Source organism: Cynocephalus volans, chromosome X (genome assembly GCF_027409185.1).
Source record: "Cynocephalus volans isolate mCynVol1 chromosome X, mCynVol1.pri, whole genome shotgun sequence".
NCBI lineage: Eukaryota > Metazoa > Chordata > Mammalia > Dermoptera > Cynocephalidae > Cynocephalus > Cynocephalus volans.
Window position 1 is genome coordinate 50,132,076 of NC_084478.1, and position 23,919 is coordinate 50,155,994.

Sequence of the window (23,919 nt, forward strand, 5' to 3'; positions counted from 1 at the left end):
GGTGGTGGAAGAAGTGAGCACAGTTCTAGAATTGTTAAGTTTGACCTGGATCTGGATCAGTCTGAACTAGTGGAAGAAATCAGACTGCCTACATGAAGCTCCTTTGTTTCGAAATCAAACATCATCCTTTCTCTTTGATGATGTTGAATTACTATAGTTGTAAATAAAATCTAATTTTAATGAAATGTTACTCCACAGCAAGAATTGCTGAACTAAAGCCTATGTTAAAACACAACAAGGTGATTTTTCCATTAAGTTGAAATCCTATGGAATGAACCAAAGATCAGTAACTCACAGACAGTATGAAGAAACTGGAATACGTCCTTGTAACAAAAGCCAAGACAGGACTTTAGGACAAAGTGGACACTTCTATCAAATGATACTGAGAGCCAAAGGAAAGCTATCATGGAGCTATTAAAATGGGAGCTTCTTGAGGGGAGTAACTTACAGGCTGTTTATCTGAGTATTCCGTACTGTCCAGCAGAGAGTAGACCTTTGGTAAAAGTTGAGTATGAAGAATGCATTTTTGCATCTTAAAGGCTGACACTGTTATCAGGAATAGTTTCATTCTTTTCATCTTGAATCTATATCAAGGCTTAATTTCGTCAGTCTATAAGATAGCATTTACATTTATGCCTTATAAATAGATTTTATATTTGGTCAGTAGTTTTACAGAGAGTTGACTTCCATAATTGATTTGGTTACATTTCTACATACTACGGTTTCTATTTGAATATTTCTTCTGAGTTTCCACTGAGTATATAAAAGTAAAATTAGATGTAATAAGTTATTAAATTCTAAACTTAATCTCCAAAAGTTAACTTTTAGAAAAATATAATTTAATCTCTAAGAATCTCATTTATTGCACAAAGTAGTATTTCACTTGTACAAAAGTCTTCATCTATTGTGTCATCAAATTTAAATAAGGAAACTAATAACATTTATGGTTATTTTGAATTTCAATCAATTTATTTTCATGATGAAACATATTCACACATTTTGGATTAATGACTCTATTTTATTAGCCATACTGCCACTTTCTAAATGTTAAGTAATTTTATCACAGTCAACATATCCTAATAGGCATGTATTTGCTGACAAAAAGCAAATAAATCTGAATGGCTTGGCTTTAATGTCAAAATTATTCTTCCATACCTGCATTCTCACATTATAAAATGTCAAAACAGAAATGACCCATGTTAATGCCAACACTGCCAGAAGCTGTGCCAACAGGAATGCTACAAGAACAACACAAGGATCACAAGTACCATAGAACGCAATGATACTATCACGAAATTGTTTGATTTCTACAACACACATACAGTAAGGATTTACTTAAACATAAAAAGCCCTTTCTTTTGCTCATGCTTAATACTCCATTAAAGGTTAAGAGCAAGATTAACTTTCTGAAATAAATGCATTTGAATTTCTGCTTTATGGAATTGGAAGACTTATTTTATTGAATCAATCATTAATGACCGAAAGTAGGAAGTATTAAAATTTTTTTTAAAAGTCATGTGTGTTCTACTTTGTACTTATAAAAATTTAAATAAATTTTCCATTTTATCTAATAAATGTGATGACAAAGTTGTTATCAAATACTTTGGTTTCTTAATTGTTTTTATATCAACAAGACAGGCATTAATTTCTAATAGAAGAGCAGATTTTTAAAATAAGCATTCTATTTTAGTAATAGTGATATCACAAAATTCAGCTTTCAGTATGCCACTAATGGTTGCCATATTGGAATAATTTTTAAAAACTTCTTAGCAAATGAAAGCCTTAGACCATACTTCACTGCATTTAAATTAATATCAACTATATCTACTATGTGTCACATTTTATTGTATCTAATCCAAGTAAGTTTGAAAATTATCATCCTCAATTTTACAGGTATTGAACTTGGAACTAAAATAGGTGAAGTAACTTGTGCAAGGTCACAGGAATACAAAAGAGCTAGAATATAAGCCTGCATCTACTTGATTCAAAAACCACATTGTTTTGCCCCAGTTCAGTGCACTCTTCCAGGACCACTTCTTAGATTGTTGCTTTGAAATATTTTTATTTTTATTTTTTTTATTTTATTTATTATTTATTTATTTATTTATATTGTCTTTTTCGTGACCGGCACTCAGCCAGTGAGTGCAGCGGCCATTCCTATATAGGATCCAAACCCGCAGTGAGACCGTCACCGCGCTCCCAGCGCCGCACTCTCCCGAGTGCGCCAAGGGCTCGGCCGGAAATATTTTTATTTTTAGATGCAATTCCATTCAATAAGATACCATAATGGTCATGTATAAGCAGGAATAGTATAAAATTTTTAAAGATTAAAGAAGTGAAAATCACAAGTGGAATTAAATTTACCAGTGGGGGATGTGAGTTGCTTTTTCTAAGTGTATTTATTTTGATGGATAAACTATGTATTTAAAAACTCAATGCAATTCAAAAATAAGAGTTACAGTAGTTTTATATTCTTGTGATGTTCTATTTTATAGTTACAATGTAGGGCAAAGATGTTTATATTCTGCTTCTGTTTTAATTTTATACTATGCAAATCATACATTTTTCAAAAGCTAATTTTTTCAAAGAAAATCACATCATAGAAATGATTGCTGATTACAAACAAGTGAAATTGTATCAAAGGATAATTAGGCACTGTATTGGTCTGCTAGGGCTGCCACAACAAAATACCACAGGCTGAGTGGCTTAAAAAACAGAGTTCATTTTCTCACAGTTCTGGAGGCAAGAAGTGCAAGATCAAGGTGCTGGACAATTTGGTTTCAGATGAGGCCTCTTTTCCTGGATCGTAGATGGCTACTTTCTCACTGCGTCCTCACATAACATTTTCTCTGTACTCAGAGAGACAGAGAGAGAGAGAGAGACCTCTGGTGTCTGTTCCTATCCTTATAAGGACACCAGTCTTATCAGATTAAGGTCCCACCCATGTGATCTCATTTAACCTTAATAACCTCCTTAATGCCCTTATGTTCAAGTACAGTCACACTGGGGATTAAGTCTTCAGCATATTAATTTGGGGTAGGGCACATTTCAGTCCATAACAGGCACAAACGACAAGAAATATTAAGCATATTCTTGCAAATATATCCATGTAAAGTTTGTTGCAAAACACAACGTCCAATTACATAATTTAATAATACAATACATATGGTACTGTTATGGCCTGAATTATGTCCCACTCCCCAAAATTTTATGTTGAAATTTAAAATCTCAGTACCTCAGTATGTGATTATATTTGGAGTTAGGGTCTTTAAAGAGGTGACTAATGTAAAATTAGGTCATTAGAGTTGGCTTAAATCTAATTTGACTAGAGTCCTTATAGGAAGATGAAATTTGAACACATAGAGAGACACCAGGGGCTTGTGTACACAGATGAGAGACCATGTGAGGACTCAGAGAGAAGGCATATGTTCATATCTGCAAGCCAAGGAAAGAGGTCTCAGAAGAAACTAATTCTGCTGACACCTTGATGTTGGACTTTCAGCCTTCAGAACTGTGAGAAAATAAATTTTAGGTGTTTAAGCCACCCAGTCTGTGGTACTTTGTTATGGGAGCCCAAGCAAACTAAAACAGGTATGATGAAATGCATGCATTAATTATTAACATTCTTTATGAGTCCATAGTTTAATAATATAAATAAAGTTCAATGTTTACAATTCATAGTATAAATAAAGATCAATGTTTACAATTCACGTTTCTCCACCTTGACCTTCTCTCACTGGTTACACCCACCCTCCTGGAAAGCAAATCCTTTACCTGTTCTTCTTTTACCCCTAATTTTTATATTCCACAACATTTTTCTCATTCTTATATGACTGGCCTGAGACCCAGTTTCAAAGTTTTATCGCTTATACTGTACAAACTCCAAAAGCAAAGCTCTAGGAAAGAAAGTGTTAAGAAATAAATATTTAAAGAACATTGGTCTTATTTTGTGCCATCAGTGACCGTGGGTGATAGAAATGCCAGATAAATGTAGTTTCTTCCCTCAAGACAACAATCACAAATTAGTGGGATTCACTGACTGAAGGATGAGTCAGTGGAGTTGAAAATAATTTACATAATTCCACACAGTTGTGCTATTTTCCTTAACTCATATAATTTTTCTCATTCTCCCACCTAGATTGGATATAGAAGGAAAAAGAGAAAATGCAACCTTGCATCTTCATGTATTTTGTGTCTTCTAACCTCAATGGTCTCTTCAGGGTAATTCTATTCTTTGTGATAAACACTCAAACTTTCAGTCCCCAACCTGATGCAAAATAGCATCTGAGAAGAGGCAGACTCATTGTCAAGTAAATAAAGCTACAACTTCAGGTTTTCTTATTTTCACGATTACCTTCTAATGTCATAAATTTAATTTTTGTGTTTTCTATTTGATATTATTTCATAAAGGAGGGCCTCCCAAATTGTAGAAGACCTCACAGAACCTGGATGAGCCATGCATTTGGGCTTACATGAGACAGAGGAGAGGGACTTTTATATCTTTGTTTATATGCAGAATGTAAAACAATTGAACCTATAGAAATAGAGAGTAGAATGGTTACCAGAAGCTGGAGGATGCTGGGAATTGGGAGATGTTGGTCAAAGGTACAAAGTTGTAGTTACACAGGAGAATAAATGATAAGTATTTAGGGTGATATGTTTATTAGTTTGACTAAACAATTACACACTGTACACACATATCATAATATCACTGTGTACCTGATGGAGTTTGGATGTGTTGTCCCCTCCAAAACTCATGTGGAAATTTGATCCCCAGTGTGGCAATATTGGAAACTGATTGAGCCATGGGGGCAGATCCCTCATGAATGGATTAGTGCTCTCCCTGGGGGAGGGGGGATTAATGAGTGAGATCTCACTCTATTAGTTCCTGGCGAGAGCTGGTTGTTAAAAAGACCCTGGCACCTACCCCTCTCTCTCTTGCTTCCTCTCGCGATGTGATCTGCTTGTACCGACCAGCTGCTTTCTACCACGAGTAGAAGCAGCCCGAGGCCTGCACCAGACACAGCTGTCCCAGAATTGTAAGCCAAAAAACCTCTTTTCCTCATAGATTACCCAGTCTCAGGAATTTCTGTTATAGCAACACAAAATGGACTAAAACAGTACCCCATAATTATACACAATTTTTCAAAAATATGAGTAAAACAAAAATAAAAGGACAAGTTCCCCCATAACTGACTCAGCCACTACCCAGTCCTCATATATACGTCATTCGTACTGTAACTTCAGGGCCACTCATTAGCTACCCTTCTGCATTTTCAGTGGGGTCCTTTTAAATTCCCAAAACAATACACTCCATGACAAGCTGCCTGGGTCTTGACTCAGTCACTTGTAGTGATTTAGAAACTTCTAGCTCCCTTCCGAGTCACAAAAAACCCAAGCCAGTTTTAGCTATTACCATGATAGTGTGTACCTAAGAAATGAAAGAAAATACTTTTTTTCAGTACCATGCCTAACTTTTAATACATAGTATTGCTAGGGACTCGAAAAATCCTGATTTTTCAATAAAAAACTAAAGGTGAAGTGTTTCATTAGCATTCTTCCTGCTCTGAGTACTTCCTTTGCCCTTCATCTCTACTCTTGCTAACAGTGAATATTTCTGGCCAACTATGAGGCAGTGATAGAGTTTGGATGTGTTGTCCCCACCAAAACTCATTTGGAAATCTGATCCCCTATGTGGCAATGCTGGAAGCTGTTTGAATCATGGGGGCAGATCCCTCATGAATGGATTAATGCTCTCCTTGGGGGAGGGTGGCCTGAGTGAGATCTCGCTCTATCAGTTCTCATGAGAGCTGCTTGTTTAAAAGACCTGGCACCTCCTCTCTCTCTCTTTTGCTTCCTCTCACCATGTGATCAGCTTGTACCCACTGTCTGCCTGCCACTTTCCACCATGAGTAGAAGCAGCCTGAGGCCCGTGCCAGATGCAGCTGTCCCAGAATTGTAAGCCAAATAAACCACCTCTGTTCTTTATAAATTACCCAGTCTCAGATATTTCTGTAATAGCAACACAAATGGACTAAAACAGGCGGATTCCATACACAAAACAGCAAATGAAAAAAAGCATTTTGATATATTTCAGAATATATTAAACATATTACATAATAATTACAAGTAATAAATGTTATGTTAGTGGCATGGAAGATGGAGATCCCTGCCTTTAGATGTGGGGAGTTTCAGTGGACAAGGATGCTGCAAATACAAGCAAAAAGAAGCCCTCCCCTCAGACTTTTAATGAACATTGCTTTTCTATTTCTTGGCCACTTGCCATTTAATCTCTGCAGAGGAACCCAGACATTATGATGTCAAATATTTTTTCTATAGTTTCTAACAACCATTCATGGAGCTTTTCACCTGCCTATTATTTTAATATAAAAGACTTTAACTGAGCAGACTGAAAGTTCACAGTATCCATCACCAACTGTAACTTGATGAATAAAGCTTATTGGTTTCATCCTTTTTCTTATCAATGGATTTATATGATGTATTTGCCTGAGATCAGAATTTTCAAAATGAGGTCATGGACCTGAATTATCACCATCACCTTGACACTTGTTATAAATGCAAATTAGCATCATAGACTCTATGGTAAGGGCTAGCATCCTGTCTTAATAAGTCCTCTCAGTGATTTGGATGCCTGATAAAGTTTGAGTGTGATTGCCTTATATTTTAAATACAATAGATCATGAAATGCTTATTTTCCCATACATACATACTACACACCTTGGAAAAATATATGTATATATGCATGCTGAAAAAATGAATATTTAGTAAAAAGACAATATCGAAATCTATCTATCTATCTACCCATGTACTTATCTATCTATCCAATCCATAATTACATGCTTGAATTAGCACATCTGTGCTCTTACTTGAGAAAGTCCAAAAGTGAGGAGTGTTGCAAATGAAGTTGAATCACCCTTTCAGTGTTATCCACAGGTAAAGCCTGACTTGAATTAAATCCAGGTGGCAGTTTTCCACTCAAGTGGAGCAGCACATCATAAATTTTCTTATTGAATTTGTAACAGTCATTCTGTCTGTAAAATTTTTTGGGTGATGAGGTTGATGAGAAGAATTGTATTTTATATACATCCCTGTGGGGAAAAGACTTTAAATTAAAAACAGTCTGAAGATGTTATGTTATGGGGAAAAAAAAAACATGTTTAATGACTAAATAAATTTCTATTAAAATCAACTAAATGAGAAATTTCAAAATGCACTTCACTCAGCTACCATTTGTTAATCAAAATTAGAGTTTAAGTATTTCCATAGTTTTCCACTACTTCATTTAAACACAAATAATTATCCAATTTTGCAATTGTCAAGTCTGAAAGATTGGACTGCGATTAGATTATATTTAAAAGAAGAGAACAGGGATTGAAACCTGGATCCGTCACATACTAGCTGTGTGAGTATGGCAAATTATCTAAGCTCACTGAGCTCAATTTTGTACGGTATATGTTGGAGATAATGTTTATAATAGTTTTCAAGGAAGATTTCACATATTAATCACACATTCATATATGAAAATAAATTTACACACTGTTTTTGTATTTTAATGCTTAGAAGTGCACATCCTGCACACTAATGAGCAGGGATTCTCAGTTTAAAGTTAAAGCCCAGAGATCTGTTGTTCCCAAATAGTCCTTTTATCTTTAAATGAGAAGCTGCAATCTCTACTCCCTATTGCACCAGGTTGTGAAGCATGTTATTTTTAAATGGAGTAAAAAATTCCAACATATTTTTGCTGTTCACAATTTATCAAATATCTCATACTATACTGTATAATTGCTTTGTAGCAGTCAGAGTCACAAATGTATCACTAGCCTGCAATGGCAAATAAATAGTACCCAAAGGGCCATTTTCAATGGCATTTCTTCAGTTTGGTAGATAGGAAGTCTGTATAGCATAATACAGGAGAAAGTACATTGTATTGGGTAAGACTACCATTGCTCAAAACCTGGCCCTGCCATTTACTGTGTAACTTTACAGAAGTTACATGATCTTTCTGTTCCTCAGCTTCCTCACAAACAATGAGTATAATAGAGGTAGTGTATCCTGAAATTACCAGCAAAGAAAAAAAATATGGAGAAAATTAACACCACCACAGGCCAAGATGAATGCAAATGAAAAGAAACAAATGGACAAAACGCAAACAGAAAAACAGGGGTCCCAAGTATTATAGTTGTGAGACACAGATTTTAAACTAACTATATATACTACATTCAAAATTGAGAATTTTATAATTAAACTATAAATTATATAAAAATTAGCTAAATGGAAAATATAGAAACAAAAAACTTCAAATAAAATTAAGAAATCAATGGATGAGGTTGACAGCAGATTAAATCAAACAAAACAGAATGAGTGAACTGGAATATAGGTCATAGGAAAGTAGCCATACTGCAACACAGAGAGGCAAAAGGATGGAAAATACAGAAAAGTGAGCAAAGAAGGAGAGGGGCCAGAAAGAATGGAGTAGTCACATAATTTGAAGGGATATCAGCTGAGAACCTTCCAAAACTGTCAATAGAAATACAAACCACTGATGAAAGAATCACTGTGAACCCAAATAAGAATAACTACAAAAACAACTATTTTAGTCAAATCATAGTGAAGCTGTTGAAAATCAAATGCAACGAAAAAAATCTTTCAAAGAAAGTGCTTTTTCAAAGAAAAGTGCTCCAGAATAAAAGATAACACCTTCAAAGTAGTAACACGTAGGATTTCAGATGATCTCTTAATTGCAACAGTAGAAAAATATGATATATCCTCAATATGCTGAAAGAAAATAACTACCAAGCTGAATCTTACTTTTTAAAAAAACCCATACAATTGCAATAAAAGTAAAAATACAGATATTTTCAGAAACAGAATATATAAATTTGTTACCAAATGACCTTAATTAAAAGGTATAGATAGAATTATTTGAGGAGGAAAAATAAATATTCTACCTGGAAGATCAAAGATGCAGAAAGAATGAAGAACAATGTAATTGGTAAATATGTTAATGTTTGCCTATATATTTGCAAGGGTACTTCAAAAAGTTTATGGGAAGATTTGTGTTATCTTTTAATTCTATTTTCCATGAACTTTTTGAAGTACCCACATATTAATACATACATACAGAGACAGTCCCTGACTTGTGACGGTTTGACATGATTTTTCAATTTTACAATGGGTTTGTGTGGAAGTAATCCCGTCATAAGTCAAGGAACACCTGTATACTGTGTGTGTGTATGTGCGTGTGTGTAATTACAATATACAACAGCAGCAGCACACATCAGGAGGGAGAAAAATAAAGTATAATAGGTCCTTGCAATATCAGGGAAGAGGATAAAATTATTAATTACTACAAGACTCTAATAAGTTAAGAATGTATACTGTGATGTCTAAGGTAATTATTAAAAGAATGAGACAAGTGCATTTAGTTTCCAAGCTTGTAGAGGATAAATCATGAAATAAGAAAAGAAATATTTAATTAATCCAAGAAAAGGCAAAAAAGGAGAGGGAACATAATCATAAAAATAGAAGAGCTTAAAAACATTTCAGATTTAAATCCAAATTTACAGTAATTATATTAGATTTATAAAAACCACAAGCTCAAATTAAAAGACAAAGATTGAAAGAATAAGAATGAAACAAGCTAAAGACAGGGTTTAAAAGAAGACTTGACCAAAAACATAAGAAACATATTTATATAAAATATACAAAAAATGTTATGTAAATATTAACCAGATGAAAAATAATGTACCTGTATTCATATAACATAAAGAAGTATTTAAGGCACAAATCATCATTAAGGATAAAGAAAGAAATTCCTTAGGCATGAAAGTTCAATATACCATGAATACATTGCAATTGCACATTTGAATGCACTTGGTAACAGCCTCAAAACGTATAAAGAAAAATTGACAGAATTTTAAAAAATAGCCAAATGTACAAATAAGTAAATAGTTTAATACATTTGTACTAGTAATTGGTAAACAATTTAAAAATCAGTAAGCACATATATTATATTTAAAACACCGTAAGCAAACTTGATATATTGTAATCCATGGACAATAGCATTTAATAACTACAAAATTCACAATATTTTCAAGACAGAATATTTATAAAAGTTAGTTAAATGCTGGCCCATAAACAAATGTCAAAAATTTCAAAGAAGATGTTCTCTCATGTTAATGAAACTATGCTGAATATCAAGAGCAAATTCAGCTCATGTTAGCTTCTAAATAACCTTTGTAAAGTAAATGATATAGGAAATCAGAAAAAAATATGAATGGGATGAAAATAATATATTGCATATATAAATATATAATGTAGATGAAGCCAAATTTAAAAGAAAATTTGTTGTTTAAAAATTAAGTAGCTGTTCATTATGAAAATGTATAACAACTAGAAATAAAAATAAACTTTATAAAAACTTGATAAAGGTTTCTATGAAAAGCATACAGCAAACTTTATACATACTTAATGGTAAAATGTTGAAAGATTTTTTCCCCCTAAGACCAGAATTAAGAGGAGGATACATAGTATTCAATATTTAACTGGGGAGCCTCGCAATGGTAGTAAGACAAGAAAAATAAATCAGAGATTTAAAGATTGGAAAGGAAAACAAATCATTATCTGGAAATGTGTTTTTAGAAAAATACAAAAAAGAAAATCTACAGATAAAGAATTAGAATTAGTAAGTTGCCTTAACAGGGTCTTTGGATAAATATCAGCATATGATCATCAACACTATATACAGCACACAGAAAATTTAAAAAAAAATTTAAAAAAACCTTTTAAATGTCATTCACCATAGCTTCAAAAAATATCAAATACACAGGGGATAAATCTACCAAAATATATGCAAGTACTCTGCACAGAAAGCTGTTAATCATCATTAACATAAACTGTAAAAGAACTACATAAAGAATTAGTGTTGTTTTTGATTAAGGCAGTATTATAAAGATATCATTTCTTTCTAAACTGATCATAGACTAATTTCAATCACAATCAAAATACCAGCAGGGTGCCTTTTCATTTTTATTGTTTGGTGGAAATTTATAAGTGATTCTAAGATTTATATAGAAATGCAAATGGCAGAAAAAGGTAAGAGAATATTGAGGAACAACAACAAACTTTGAGTGCTTACACTGCTAAATATCAAGAACTACAAAATAATAAAATTTAAGACAATTTGGTATTGATGCAAGTGTATATAAATTAATAAAAGAATAAACTACACAGATTCACAAATATATAAATAATTGATTTATGAGAAGATACGTATTGTAGAATAGGGAGGGAATAAGGATAATCTTTTCCATAAGTTGTATTGCGTTAATTGGATAAACTGTATAAGTGGTATTGACTCAATTGGGTAAATACCATAAATGGCACTGAGTCAACTGTTACTGAAAAAAAAAGGAAAAAAAAAATATATCTTGATCTTTATCTCAGGGGGATGAAATATCAAACATGAATGACAACAAAGTCTCCACAAATAACAAAGGAGGATTTCATCATGTCTCAGTACAGAAAGATTTCTTAAAGAGCAGACAAATGTAGTACTCACTTAAGTAAATATTCATACACTGGAGTATATTAAGGAGAAGATAATTGTAATATGTATAACCAACAAAAAACTAGCATACAAAATACATAAAATAACTACAAATAAGGAAAAAAGAAGATTCAATTATTAAAAAGAGGAAGAAAAAGCACATGCACAAGCACGTTATGACACAGCTTTTTCAAATGAACAAGAACATGTAAAACTTTTCTTCACATCAATAGCAGCAAAATGCCAATTCAAACCATACCCACCAGAAGAGCTATTAAAAAGACTGACAATATTAATTTTTTCTTAGTATGAAGAGCAACTGGATCTTTTGTATATTGCTTGTGTGAGTGGAAATTGGTGCAATCTTGGAAAATTGTTTGGAAGTCTCTCCAAAATCTGATCATTTTCCTACCTTATGATTGGGCAGTTTGACTCCTACATATAGTCTTTTCAGAAATATACGCCGTTGAGCTAGGGCATGTCTGGTGCTCACAGACCCCTTGACCCCATTCACAAACCCTTCAGTTGCAGGTATATGAGCTAGGTGACCTGCAAAAAGGTCCTTAGAGCCTTGGCTAAAGTAGGAATAGTCTTTATTCAGCACACACACGTCTGAGAGCTAAGCAGTACAAAGAGAAACTCGGAAACTCAACTGCTACTGGCAAAGTCCAAAGAGAAACTGAAACTGAGCAGCTGCCAGCAGAGTAAGCATGCTCTGTTTTTAGACATAGGCTCTCTGCCGGCCAGCCTGCTTCACAAACTGAAGAACACACAATAGCAATTAACTAGAAAGATACATTGGTGCACATGCACACTAAGTCCACCCACACACAATTTGTTTACAAGAAATGTCCAGAGAGCCTGACTAAATTATCCTATTTTCCCCACATACACCAAGAGACAATATACTAAAATTTTCATAGCAGCATTATTTATAACAGAAAAATCTAGGAACCAGACAAATATTTATCAACAGGAGAATGAATAAATAAATTGTAGTATATTCATACAATGGCCTAGTGCACAGCATTAAAAATAAACTACTTTTAAATGCAAATATGCATATGAATCATATGAACATAAAATTGAGTAAAAAGATTCAGACACAAAGAAATGCAAACTGTATGATTCTTCCTTTATAAAGTTCAAAATCAGACAAAACTAATTTATGGTGTAACTTGGGAGGTGAAATGAAAAATAAGGAGGTGAGTGAGATTTACGGATGCTATTTCTTGTTCTATTTTGTGGTTTAGTTGGTGGCTACATATGTGTATTCACATAGTGATAATTCTGTCTATATTATACAGCAATACAACTATTAAAATTCAAACCAACAAACCCTAAACTCAGGATAGTAGTTTACTTTATGCAGTAGAGATTTGGTAGTGTTGTGAGTGTCACAGGAATCTTCTTTTTCTTTTACATAAGAAATATTTCATTTCATTTCATTTATTTATTTATTTATTTTTTCTTTAAAATACATGGTAATATATACTGATTTTTTTCTAATTTTATTTTTTATTTTTTATTATACATACATGTGGAGTACATTGATTTTCAATAACTGTGTACAATGTGCAGTGGTTAGATGGGTAAAGTTAGCTTATTTATCATTACAATACAGAATCATTCTTTGTATCCCTTGACCAATTCCTCACTGGCCTCCCTCCCTCTCCCCCACCCCTCCCCTTTTCCACCTCTAGTTTTCTAAAACTTCAATGTATTACTGTGATTGTTGTTTGTTTCTTTCTTTCTGTCTCTCTTTATCGTTCATTTGTTTGTTTATGGATTCAGCTCCCAGGTATGAGTGAGAACATGTGGTATTTCTCTTTCCATACCTGGGTTGTTTCACTCAGGATAATTTTCTCCAGGCTCATCCACATTGCTGCAAATGGTAGAATTTCATTCTTTTTCTTATGGCTGAGAAGTATTCCATTGTGTATATATACCAGAGTTTCTTTGTCCAGTTATTCATTGATGGACGTTTAGGTTGGTTCCATCTCCCGGCTATCGTAAATAGAGCTGCAATAAACATTGGAGTTCAGGTATCCCTTCTACCTGATGTTTCCCAGTCCTCTGTATATATCCCCAGGAGTAGAATTGCTGGATCATATGAAAGTTCTATCTGTAGTTGTTTAAGGAACCTCCATACTGTTCTCCATAATGACTGTACTAATTTACAGTCCCACCAACAGTGCAGAAGGGTTCCTCTTTCTCTACATCCTTGCCAGCATTTGTTATTCTCTGTCTTTTTTATAATAGTCAGTCTGATTGGGGTGAGGTGATTTCTCAAAGTGGTTTTGACTTGTGCTTTCCTGATGATTAGTGATGTTGAGCATTTCTCATATACCTGTTGGACATTTGTATCTTCCTTTGAGAAATGTCTATTCAGTTCCTTTGCCCATTTTTTAATTGGATTAAATTTTTTTTTGTTGTATATTCTGGATATTAATCCCTTGTCAGATGTATAGTTTGCAAGTATTATCTTGCATTCTGGAGGATGTCTTTTCATGCTATTGATTGTTTCCTTTGCAGTGCAGAAGCTTTTTAGTTTGATAAAATCCCATTTGTTAATTTTTTTCTTTTGTTGCCTGTGCTTTTGGGGAATTATTCGTAAAGTCATTGCCCAGTCCTAAATCCTGGAGCATTTCCCTATGTTTTCTTCTAGGAGTTTTAAAGTTTCAGGCCTTATATTTAAGTCTCTAATCCATTTTGAGTTGATTTTGGTATACAGTGAATTACAGATCAAGTTTTGTTCTTCTACAAATGGATATCCAGTTTTCCCAGCACCATTTATTGAAGAGGCAGTCTTTTCCCCAATGTATGTTCTCAGTACCTTTGTCAAAGATCATTGGCTGTAAATATGTGAGTTGGTTTCTGAGTTCTCTATGCTGTTCCATTGACCCATGTGTCTGTTTTTATGCCAGTATCATGCTGTTTTTGTTACTACATGTTTGTAATATAGTTTGAAGTCAGGAAGTGTAATGCCTTCAGCTTTACTTATTTTGCTCAGGATTGCTTTGGCTATTCAGGGTCTTTTGTTATTCCATATGAATGTTGGGATTGCCTTTTCTATTTCTGTGAAGAATATCATTGGTGTTTTGATTGAAACTGCATTGAATCTGTAGATGGCTTTGGGTAGTATGGACATTTTTAATACATTTATTCTTCCAATCCACAAACAAGGAATGTCTTTCCATCTTTTAGTGTTATCTTCAATTTCTTTCAGAGGTGATTTGTTGTTCTCATTGTAGAGATCTTTCACCTCTTTGGTTAGATTTATTCCTAGGTCTTTTATTTTTGGGGGGACTATTGTAAATGGGCTTTCTTTCTTGATCTCTTTTTCTTCTAGTTTGTTGTTGGAGTATAAAAATGCTACTGATTTTTGTATGTTGGTTTTGTATACTGCAACCTTACTGAATTCATTTATCAACTCTAAGAGTTGTTTGGTAGAGTTTTTTGGGTTTTCTATATACAGACTCATGTCATCTGCAAACAGGGACAATTTGATTTCCTCTTTACCTGCTTGGATGCTCTTTATTTCTTTCTCTTGTCTAATTGCTCTGGTAAGTACTTCCAATACTATGTTAAAAAGGATTGGAGAGAGTGGGCATCCTTGTCTTGTTCCTGATCTTAAGGGGAAAGCTTTCAGCTTTTCCCCATTCAGGATGATATTGGCAGTGGCTTTATCATACATGGCTTTTATTATGTTGAGATACCTTCCCTCTATACCTAACTTGTTGAGAGTCTTTATCATGAAGGACTGTTGAATTTTGTCAAATACTTTTTCTGCATCTATTGACATGATCATATGGTTTTTATTCTTCACTTTGTTGATGTTGTGTATTGCATTTATTGATTTCTGTATGGTGAACCATCCTTGCGTTCCTGGAATGAATCCCATTTATTCATGGTGCATAATCTTTTTGATATGTTGCTGTATTCTGTTTGCTAGTATTTTGTTGAAGATTTTAGCATCTAAACTCATCAAGGGTATTGGCTTGTAGTTTTCATTTTTTGTTGTATCTTTGTCTGGTTTTGATATCAGGGTGATGCTGGCTTCATAGAATGAGTTTGAGAGAATGGTTTCTGTTTCAAATTTTTGGAATAGTTTTGAAAAAATTGGTATCAATTCCTCTTTAAAGGTTTGGTAGAATTCAGCACTGAAGCCATCTGGTCCTTGGCTTTTCTTTTTTGTAAGATTTCTGATTACTGCTTCAAACTCATTACTTGTTATTGGTCTGTTCAGTTTTTCTGTGTCTTCTTCATTCAGTCTTCGTAGTTTGTATGTGTCAAGAAATTTATCCATTTCCTCCAGATTTTCAAATTTGTTGGTGTATAGTTGTTCATAGTAATCTCTAATGATTCTTTGTATTTCTGTGGTATCAGTTGTGATACCCCCTTTATCATTTGTGATTTTTCTTATTTGGGTCTTGTTTTTTCTTTTTTAATAAGTCTGGCTAGTGGTTTGTCTATTTTGTTTACTTTCTCAAAAAAACAATTTTGTTTCATTGATCTTTTGTGTCACATTTTTGGTCTCTATTTCATTTAGTTCTGCTCTGATTTTAATTATTTCTTTCTGCCTACTAACTTTTGGATTGTATTGTTCTTGTTTTTCTAGTTCCTCGAGGTGTAAAGCTAGGTTGTTTATTTGAAATCTTTCTATTCTCCTGATGTAAGCATTTATTGCAATAAAATTTCCTCTTAGTACTGCTTTTGCAGTATCCCATAGGTTTTGGTATGATGTGTTATTATCATTGCTTTCAAGAAATTTTTGATTTCCTGTTTGATTTCTTCTTTAACCCATATGTTATTCAGAAGCATGTTGTTTTATTTCCAAGTATTTGTGTGATGTCCAAAGTTTCTTCTGTTATTAATTTCTAGTTTTAATCCATTATGGTCTGAGAAGATGAATGAAATGATTTCAATTTTTTTTTAAACTTGTTGATACTTGATTTGTGACCTATCTTGGAGAATGTTCCATGTACTCATGAGAAGAATGAATATTCTATGGTTGCTTTTTGAAATGTTCTATATTTATCCACCAAGTCCAATTGGTCTAGAGTGTAGTTTAAATCCTGTGTTTATGAACAAGAAGCCTCTTGGGGGTCAGTAATGTGAAACTTTCACAGGAGCTTGTTCTGTGAATAAATTGAAGAGCTGTACTTGGTTTGTGGGTCTATCTCTAGGTGTGTTTTATTTCATAATTTTATAAATTAAGAAGAAATAGCCTAGGTCTTCAAAGTTCCTCTTGCACATGAAAATTAATTAAAACTGACTAGTTAAAATTAGTGTTCATAGATTTGTTAGAGAATAAGGCAATATTGTTAGTTATATAACTTAATCACCCAGTGGAAGCAAAAATTATGATGTAAAAACTGTAATTCTTTTCTTTAATGTCTACATATATGCATGTCCCATCAATGTGAACTTTATTAAGTAAAATCTTAATAATTTTAGCCATATTCCTTCTCTGCTTAAGTATTAAGATATTAAATAATTTTAAGGTGTTTTTTTTTTCAATTATGAGAGTACCCCTACTTTTAATATTGAAAATACACTCATGCAAAAGGCTCAGTGTACTTATGATCTATCTTTACAGATAAAGAAACCAGCTACCACTATAAACAGTAAAATGTTAAGGTAAAAAACTGTTTTGAAAATAAGAACTGTAAAATGTTTCTTTATTCTTATATTAATGTGTGGAAGCGAAAAGTACTTCAGGAATTCAATTCCAATCAGTTACTATTACCACTTTCATTTTAACACTCAGTTTGAATCTAAAACCAAGTTTCTGTGTCTTTGTTGGACACTGTTGGCAGTATGAATTGGCAGGATGCCCAGAAATAGAGGTGACACTTTATTTTCACGTTATTAAATATATCAAAGTCCTTGCCAGCAGCTCTAAGTGCAAAGAGAAAAGCATGCTATATATTTTTTAAGAAGTCCAAAATTCCTGTGTCAAGCTGGGGAAAAATTGCAAAAGGGAAGGTGAATATTATTAATGAAATATAGTTTGGCTAAGTGCTGTATTAGAAATGATGAGTTTTGAACTGACTCACCACTGCCAAATAGAATCAGCACTGGTGAATATGTTTAATGAAAACAGAAATACGTAACACTTAACATTATCTCAATTAAATTTATTAATAGTAACTAATATTTACTGAACAATTGCTAGGTCCTAAGCTCTGTTCTGATATGCTTTCATTATGAATGGTAAACCATTCCCCTGGTGAAGATGATTTTCTGTGACATTCTACACACTTTTGCTAAAAGAGAGGCTCTGGGATGGAATGGTTAGCTTTGAAACAATTTGAACCCTTCCCCCTAAGCTTATTGTCTGGCATTCTAGGATATACTATTGGTGTATGACAACTGCAGGGAGGTACATATTAGAGTGGAATCTTGGAGTAACACTTATATGTACTGCAATTACTCCTCTCAGATGAACTGGGATTTCCACTATGATTTAAAATGATTCTATAATCATTTTAGAGATCTTCCTGGTGGTGTTTAGTGAAAATGTTAATTCTCACAATTCACCCAACTTGAAGTGAGTAGATCGTAATATTTAGTAGATCTTTCTCTCATGATTTCAGGAACATGAATTGCATTTTCTTTTCTTTTTAAAAGACTGTTTCCATCTTTCAGTGATTTGAGGAAGGACTAAAGAGAAATGATATCAACAGGCCTCTAGGAATTGAAAGCAGAGTAATGCTCAACATTACTCATCATTAAGGAAATGCAAAGCAAAACTGCAATGAGATATCACTTCACACCTGTTAGCATGACTATTATTAAAAAGACGAAAGATAACAATTGTATGCAAGGACATGGAGAAAGGGGAACTCTTGCACACTTTTGGTGGGAATGTAAATTAGTACAGCCAATATGGAAGATTGTATGGAGGTTCCTCAAAAAAATAGAAATTGAATTACCTTATGATCCAGTAATTGCACTTCTGGGTATATATCCAGAGGAAATGAAATCAGTATGACAAAGAGATATCTGCACTCCCATGTTCATTGCCCCATTATTTACAATAGCCAAGACATGGAATCAACCAAAGTGTCAATCAAGGGATGAATGAATAAAAATAATGTGGTATTCATAAACAATGGAATACTCTTCAGCCTTCACAGAAAAGTAAATCCTGTCATTTCCAACAACATGGATGAAACTGGAGGACATTATGCTAAGTGAAATAAGCCAGGCACAGAGATCACATGATCTCACTCAAATGTGGAATCTAAAAATATCAAACTCATAGAAGCAGAGAGTAGAATGGTGGCTACCAAAGACTGGAGCATGGGGGAATGGGAAGATGTTGGTCAAAGGTACAAAGTCACAGTTAGACAGGAGGAATAAATGATAAGTATTTAAGGTGATGAATATGTCAATTAGATTGATTCAATCACTACATACTGTATATATAGATACTATAACATAGCTGTGTACCACATAATTATATATAGTTACAATTTGTCAAAAGTTTAAGACTGTATCATAAATATGTATGATTATTATGTTGAATTTTTTTAAATTTTAAAATTTGTAAAAAAGAAAAAAAGAAAAGAAAAACTGTAAAGCCCCCAAAAGTCACATAATTGAATAGTTGGATACTGAATTATTTTTAGGAAAGAAAACCATTGTGAAAGAGAAAATATGACATTATAAAGCTATCATAGCCCTTAGAAAAAGGAAACAGAATAAGAATTAACTGATGAATAGGAAATCCCCTCAAATAATTTCTTTGGTTTCTGCTCTTCTACCTGAATATATCACAAATCAACAAATGAACTGGGCCCTATTGCTCTTGCTGCTGTGAATTGGTGTTTGTAGAGTGAAATTACTTGAGATACACTAGAAAAGCAGCATTTGCGACCACTTGTAGATTCAGGTTCGAGAAAGGTGATGCACAAACATGTCACAAATGTTTCAATAATGTTGAAAATAAAGCAAAAAAACAGTTTGATACCCATACCACTAACCCACAATAGATTCCAGTTTTGCATCCTGTAAGTGAATGACTCTCCAGCTGGAGGTTACTGTACATAAAGCTTAGCAATTGCACTTTCCTTGTTAATGTGTATGACACTAGAACTCATGACTTGTCCAGGACTTTAAGCTTCACTTGGTCAGAAATCCTGGATTTAGCCTATATGTTTCTCCTCAGTTCTAAACTACTGGGTTCTTAAACTTCTTGATCTGATATACTTAACCACAGGTAATTGCAGTGTACAGCCTAAAGACAAGGACAAAAATGCCAAATGGTGGAGTTTATACCTGTCAAGTCTTAAAATTTTCTAAATCTTTATCTGATCCTCCAATAAATGGCAAGTAGGATGATGCTTTAAAGTACTTGCTCTGGAGATAGAGTGCTTGGGTTCAAATCCTGGCTTTGCTATTTAGTAGCTGTGTGACTTTGAGAAAGTTACTTATTCTCTCCCTGCCTCCATTTTTCATCAGTAAAATGGGGATAATAATAGTGGGTACATCACAGGGTGGCTGTAAAAAGTAAATAAATTAATATCCATAAAGCGTATACAATGATGCCTTGTTACATAGTAAGAGTCCAATATACATCAACCATTATTACTAATAAAATACCATCACAAAATTATTTTAAAAGAATAAGGTAAGAGAGATATCAAAAAGCAAGTTCAGTGGTGTATGGATCACTGGATCGCAATAATAAAATCAATAACAGAAATGATGAGTCATTAAGATTAAACCATAAGAAGATAACAGGAAGAGTAAAACAATAGAAATACATGAGAAAGAAGGGCAACTTCCTGTTCAGGATAATAAACTGAACATATGTCCTTATCTTCTCTTCCTCTCAAAATATTCCAGACATGTCAGAAAGATTGCAGAAAAGGAATAACCTATAACAACACTGAAATTGGAAAAGGAACCACTAGTGTATCAGAAATTTTGAAGAATATTCATATAAAGAATGGATGAAATTGTATTAAAGAATAGTTCAAAATGATGGGCTGCATAGCAATAGGCTGCAGGGAGAAAGGAAGCCATTTTTTCCTGGAGGAACATAAGAGAAGCTCCAAGTTCAGAGTTCGCAGATACAGAGGGAAGAAGCAACACATGGTACAGTAATCATGCTGATGACTAGAAGTGCTGTATACGGAAGAGCTAGACTTCATCTCTTATCCCACAACACATTTACAGAGAGACTGACAGTAGCAGACTTAGAATCCAGGAAACACTGGAGATCTCTCGAAATAAATTCAGCTTCCAGATACCTGGGAGATTTAGGGCACCTGTATGGATGTCCATGCTCTAGAATAAATCCCCCCTTATCTTTGCATTGTGTGGGTCTGGCTTCTCCTTTCCCAGTACCCTAAAGTAAAGCATTCATATTGCCATGACTTGTCCACTTAATTCAAGACTTTTGTCTACCTTCTAATCAGGGAAAAGATTTTCATGCTGATAACATTGATTTGCTCACCACTTCTTGGGCACAGGTGCTGACAGTCAGTTCTTGCCTCATGAATATGAATAATCAATAATAATAATAAATAAATAAATAATATTTGATGGAAAAACAGACCTACACAGTGGCAAGAGAAACCCTTGTTTCCTGCTTATATCTACAACCAAGTTCTTCATTTATATATATGAATAAATAATAACCAAAAATCAGAATTATTTAAGGAAAACCATCAACTGGAAAGAAAATTATCAAATTAAAAATAAAAAAAGAATAAAGGGCTCAGGAGAAATGAATCAATTCACAGAAAAATAAAATTTAGAAAAAAACTTATACTTTAAAAGAGGTATTTGAGAAAACATGCATCCATAACACAAAATGGGTTGCTATTACAAGATGAAAAGACATAAGGAAAGAAGGAAGGAAAGAAGGGCAGGAGGGAGGCAGGAAAGGAGAACGGGAGGGACAAATGACCCATTAAATAATAACACAGAATTCTTGGAAAACAAAACTATAAATACCAATTGAAAGATTTTATAGAAGACTAGAAGAGAAAGTGAAAGAGAACTACAAGTATAAGAAAGTAAAAGATAGAAAATGATGAAAAGCATAAAACATTATTGCAAGGCATATAAAGGATGAGTAAAGCAGGTCCAGCATCCTTCTAATAGGAGGTTCAGAAAGACAGAAAAGAAAAAATAGAGAAAACAGAAAGAACAAAATAGCAGAAAAGGAGTCAGGGAAGAACAATTAAAAGATTAGATTTTTAAATGAAAGGACCTATTGAATGCCAAGCAGATGTAATGACAAAAAAGATCCCCACACTCAGATTTTATTTCAATAAATTGCTGAGTAGAAGAATAGCAGAGAAATGGAAACCATAAAAGAATTCTGAGAGAATGGCACATTACTCACAAAATATTGCACTTCTCATCAGAAACACTGGATGAGTCCAGATGGTGGGATAATATTGAGACGCTGAGGAGGGGGTTCAAATGCTAACAAATATGTATTTACTTGGAGGTCTCTTCTTAGCCTGAGAGTCCATGATCCACATATTCCAAATCAAAAAATGACGCTGAATTACATTGTAACCTGGACAAAGTCTATCTTTATTCACAGTTTTTTGATTATGGGCAACTTTTTTCCCAAGGCTAGCAAGGCCACCACACTCCTCTAGAACTGCCTTTCTCCAGGCAGTACCCAATGATGTGAATTGTTTCTCACTTTTCAAAATAGTAAAGTTTTAAAAATGTGACAGCACTCAACTCAGGAAACAACCAGACGGACAATGTACTTCATTAGTGGGGTTATAATATACAACAGTTACTAGAAAATCATCCAAGAGTGTATTATAAGAGACTTTAAGTTTATATTGTTTGATTCCATGATCCCATCTCTGAGAAACTTCCTATTAGTATCCAAATGTCCACTACCATTTATAAACAAATGATTCATTTCTACATTTATACCAACAAAAAACATAACAAAATAGCATAAGTAAATGCCCCCAAATTAATGTGAATTGGCAAGCAAATAATGATGCATGAAAGCAATGACATATTGTACAACAAATTAGCAATCTCTACTATAGCAAAAAATATATAGAAAATAAAAACTAAAATCCCAAGTTCTATGAAAACAACAAACATCAGAACATTTTTCTTAGTAGCAAAAATTCTGGGATGCATCCAAAGTGGAATAAAGAGTTACAGATGTGAAAATAATTAAGCATAAAATTCAAGTTTAAAGAAAAGTAAAGTATAAGGAAAAAAAATCAACATTACATGGTTTAGAAAACACAGAAGTGGACAAATTAATCCAAAAACTTATTCATTATAGGAGACAAAAAAGAAAACCACTGACACCTATAATCAATAGAAAAATAAAATTACAGTTATCAATAAGGAAGAGACTGTAACTTCATATAGGGGAATAAAAATCAGGAAGACTACTAGTCACAACTGTTGAATGATGAGTTTTAAATTGTCAATCAATCATTTTTCCCCAAAATGAAAACATATCATTAAAATGTACTCAAAATAGGTAAAATTTTCAGAAGAACAAACACCAAAGCAAAAAACTGAAAAGTTATTGCAGAATAACTTCTCTAAAAAATTCACTTGAGCCAGATGATTTTATGATCAAACCTGGGCTTTTTAGGGTATCTGCTGCATTAATTTTCCCACAGCATGGTCAAAGATGAAATATTACCTAATTCATTATATAAAGTTGAACTTGTCCTATTAATTTTAAAACTGAGAAATAGAACATATAGGAAAACTATTGACTTAGCTCACTCTTGAAAATAGAGCAAAAATTCTAAACATACCTTGCCTAGCTATAGAGATCATTACTCCCTCTATGGTGGCAGCAAGTGACCCCAGTGCTGACAAAGGAAGTAGAAAAGCTCTGAGAACCCACTACATCAGCAACGTCATAACAAGTGTGAGGGGCCTAAATTCCTTTCTAAGTTAACATAATTAAGTGAGCTGATATAACCAAAGCAGTCTAACTATTTTAGACATGCTGAGTAATAAAACAACACATGAAAGAAGGGAGGTAAATGTACTGTCAAAAAGGAGATGTGTCAAAGAAAAGTGAGCCATCTCTGTTCCCTAATACCACTGTCTACCTGGCTATATTTAAGGCTGACAGTTTACTTATATAAAAATGTGTAGTTTCCAAAATTTTCAAGTTTAAAAGGGCTTTTCCTACCCATAATTTACTCTCTCATTTCACAGATGAGGAAACTGAGGTCCAGAGATTTCCATTGCTTGCCTAAAATCATCAGATGTTTAGAAGAAATTAAAAAGTACATATAAACCAAAGAATTGATATTTGCATCTTTGTACTCTTCTTAATAATCTTCTCATAATTTATCAGCTTAGAATAA

General features: G+C 33.4%; 1 protein-coding gene across 1 annotated transcript in view; it reads right to left on the minus strand.

Annotated features, from left to right (window-relative positions):
• The window catches only part of CFAP47 (cilia and flagella associated protein 47), a 578,552-nt gene that overhangs the window by 380,394 nt on the left and 174,239 nt on the right, over positions 1–23,919 (minus strand). The window contains 1 exon segment of the mRNA XM_063084619.1: positions 6,888–7,109. Within this exon segment, the coding sequence (XP_062940689.1) occupies positions 6,888–7,109 (222 nt within the window).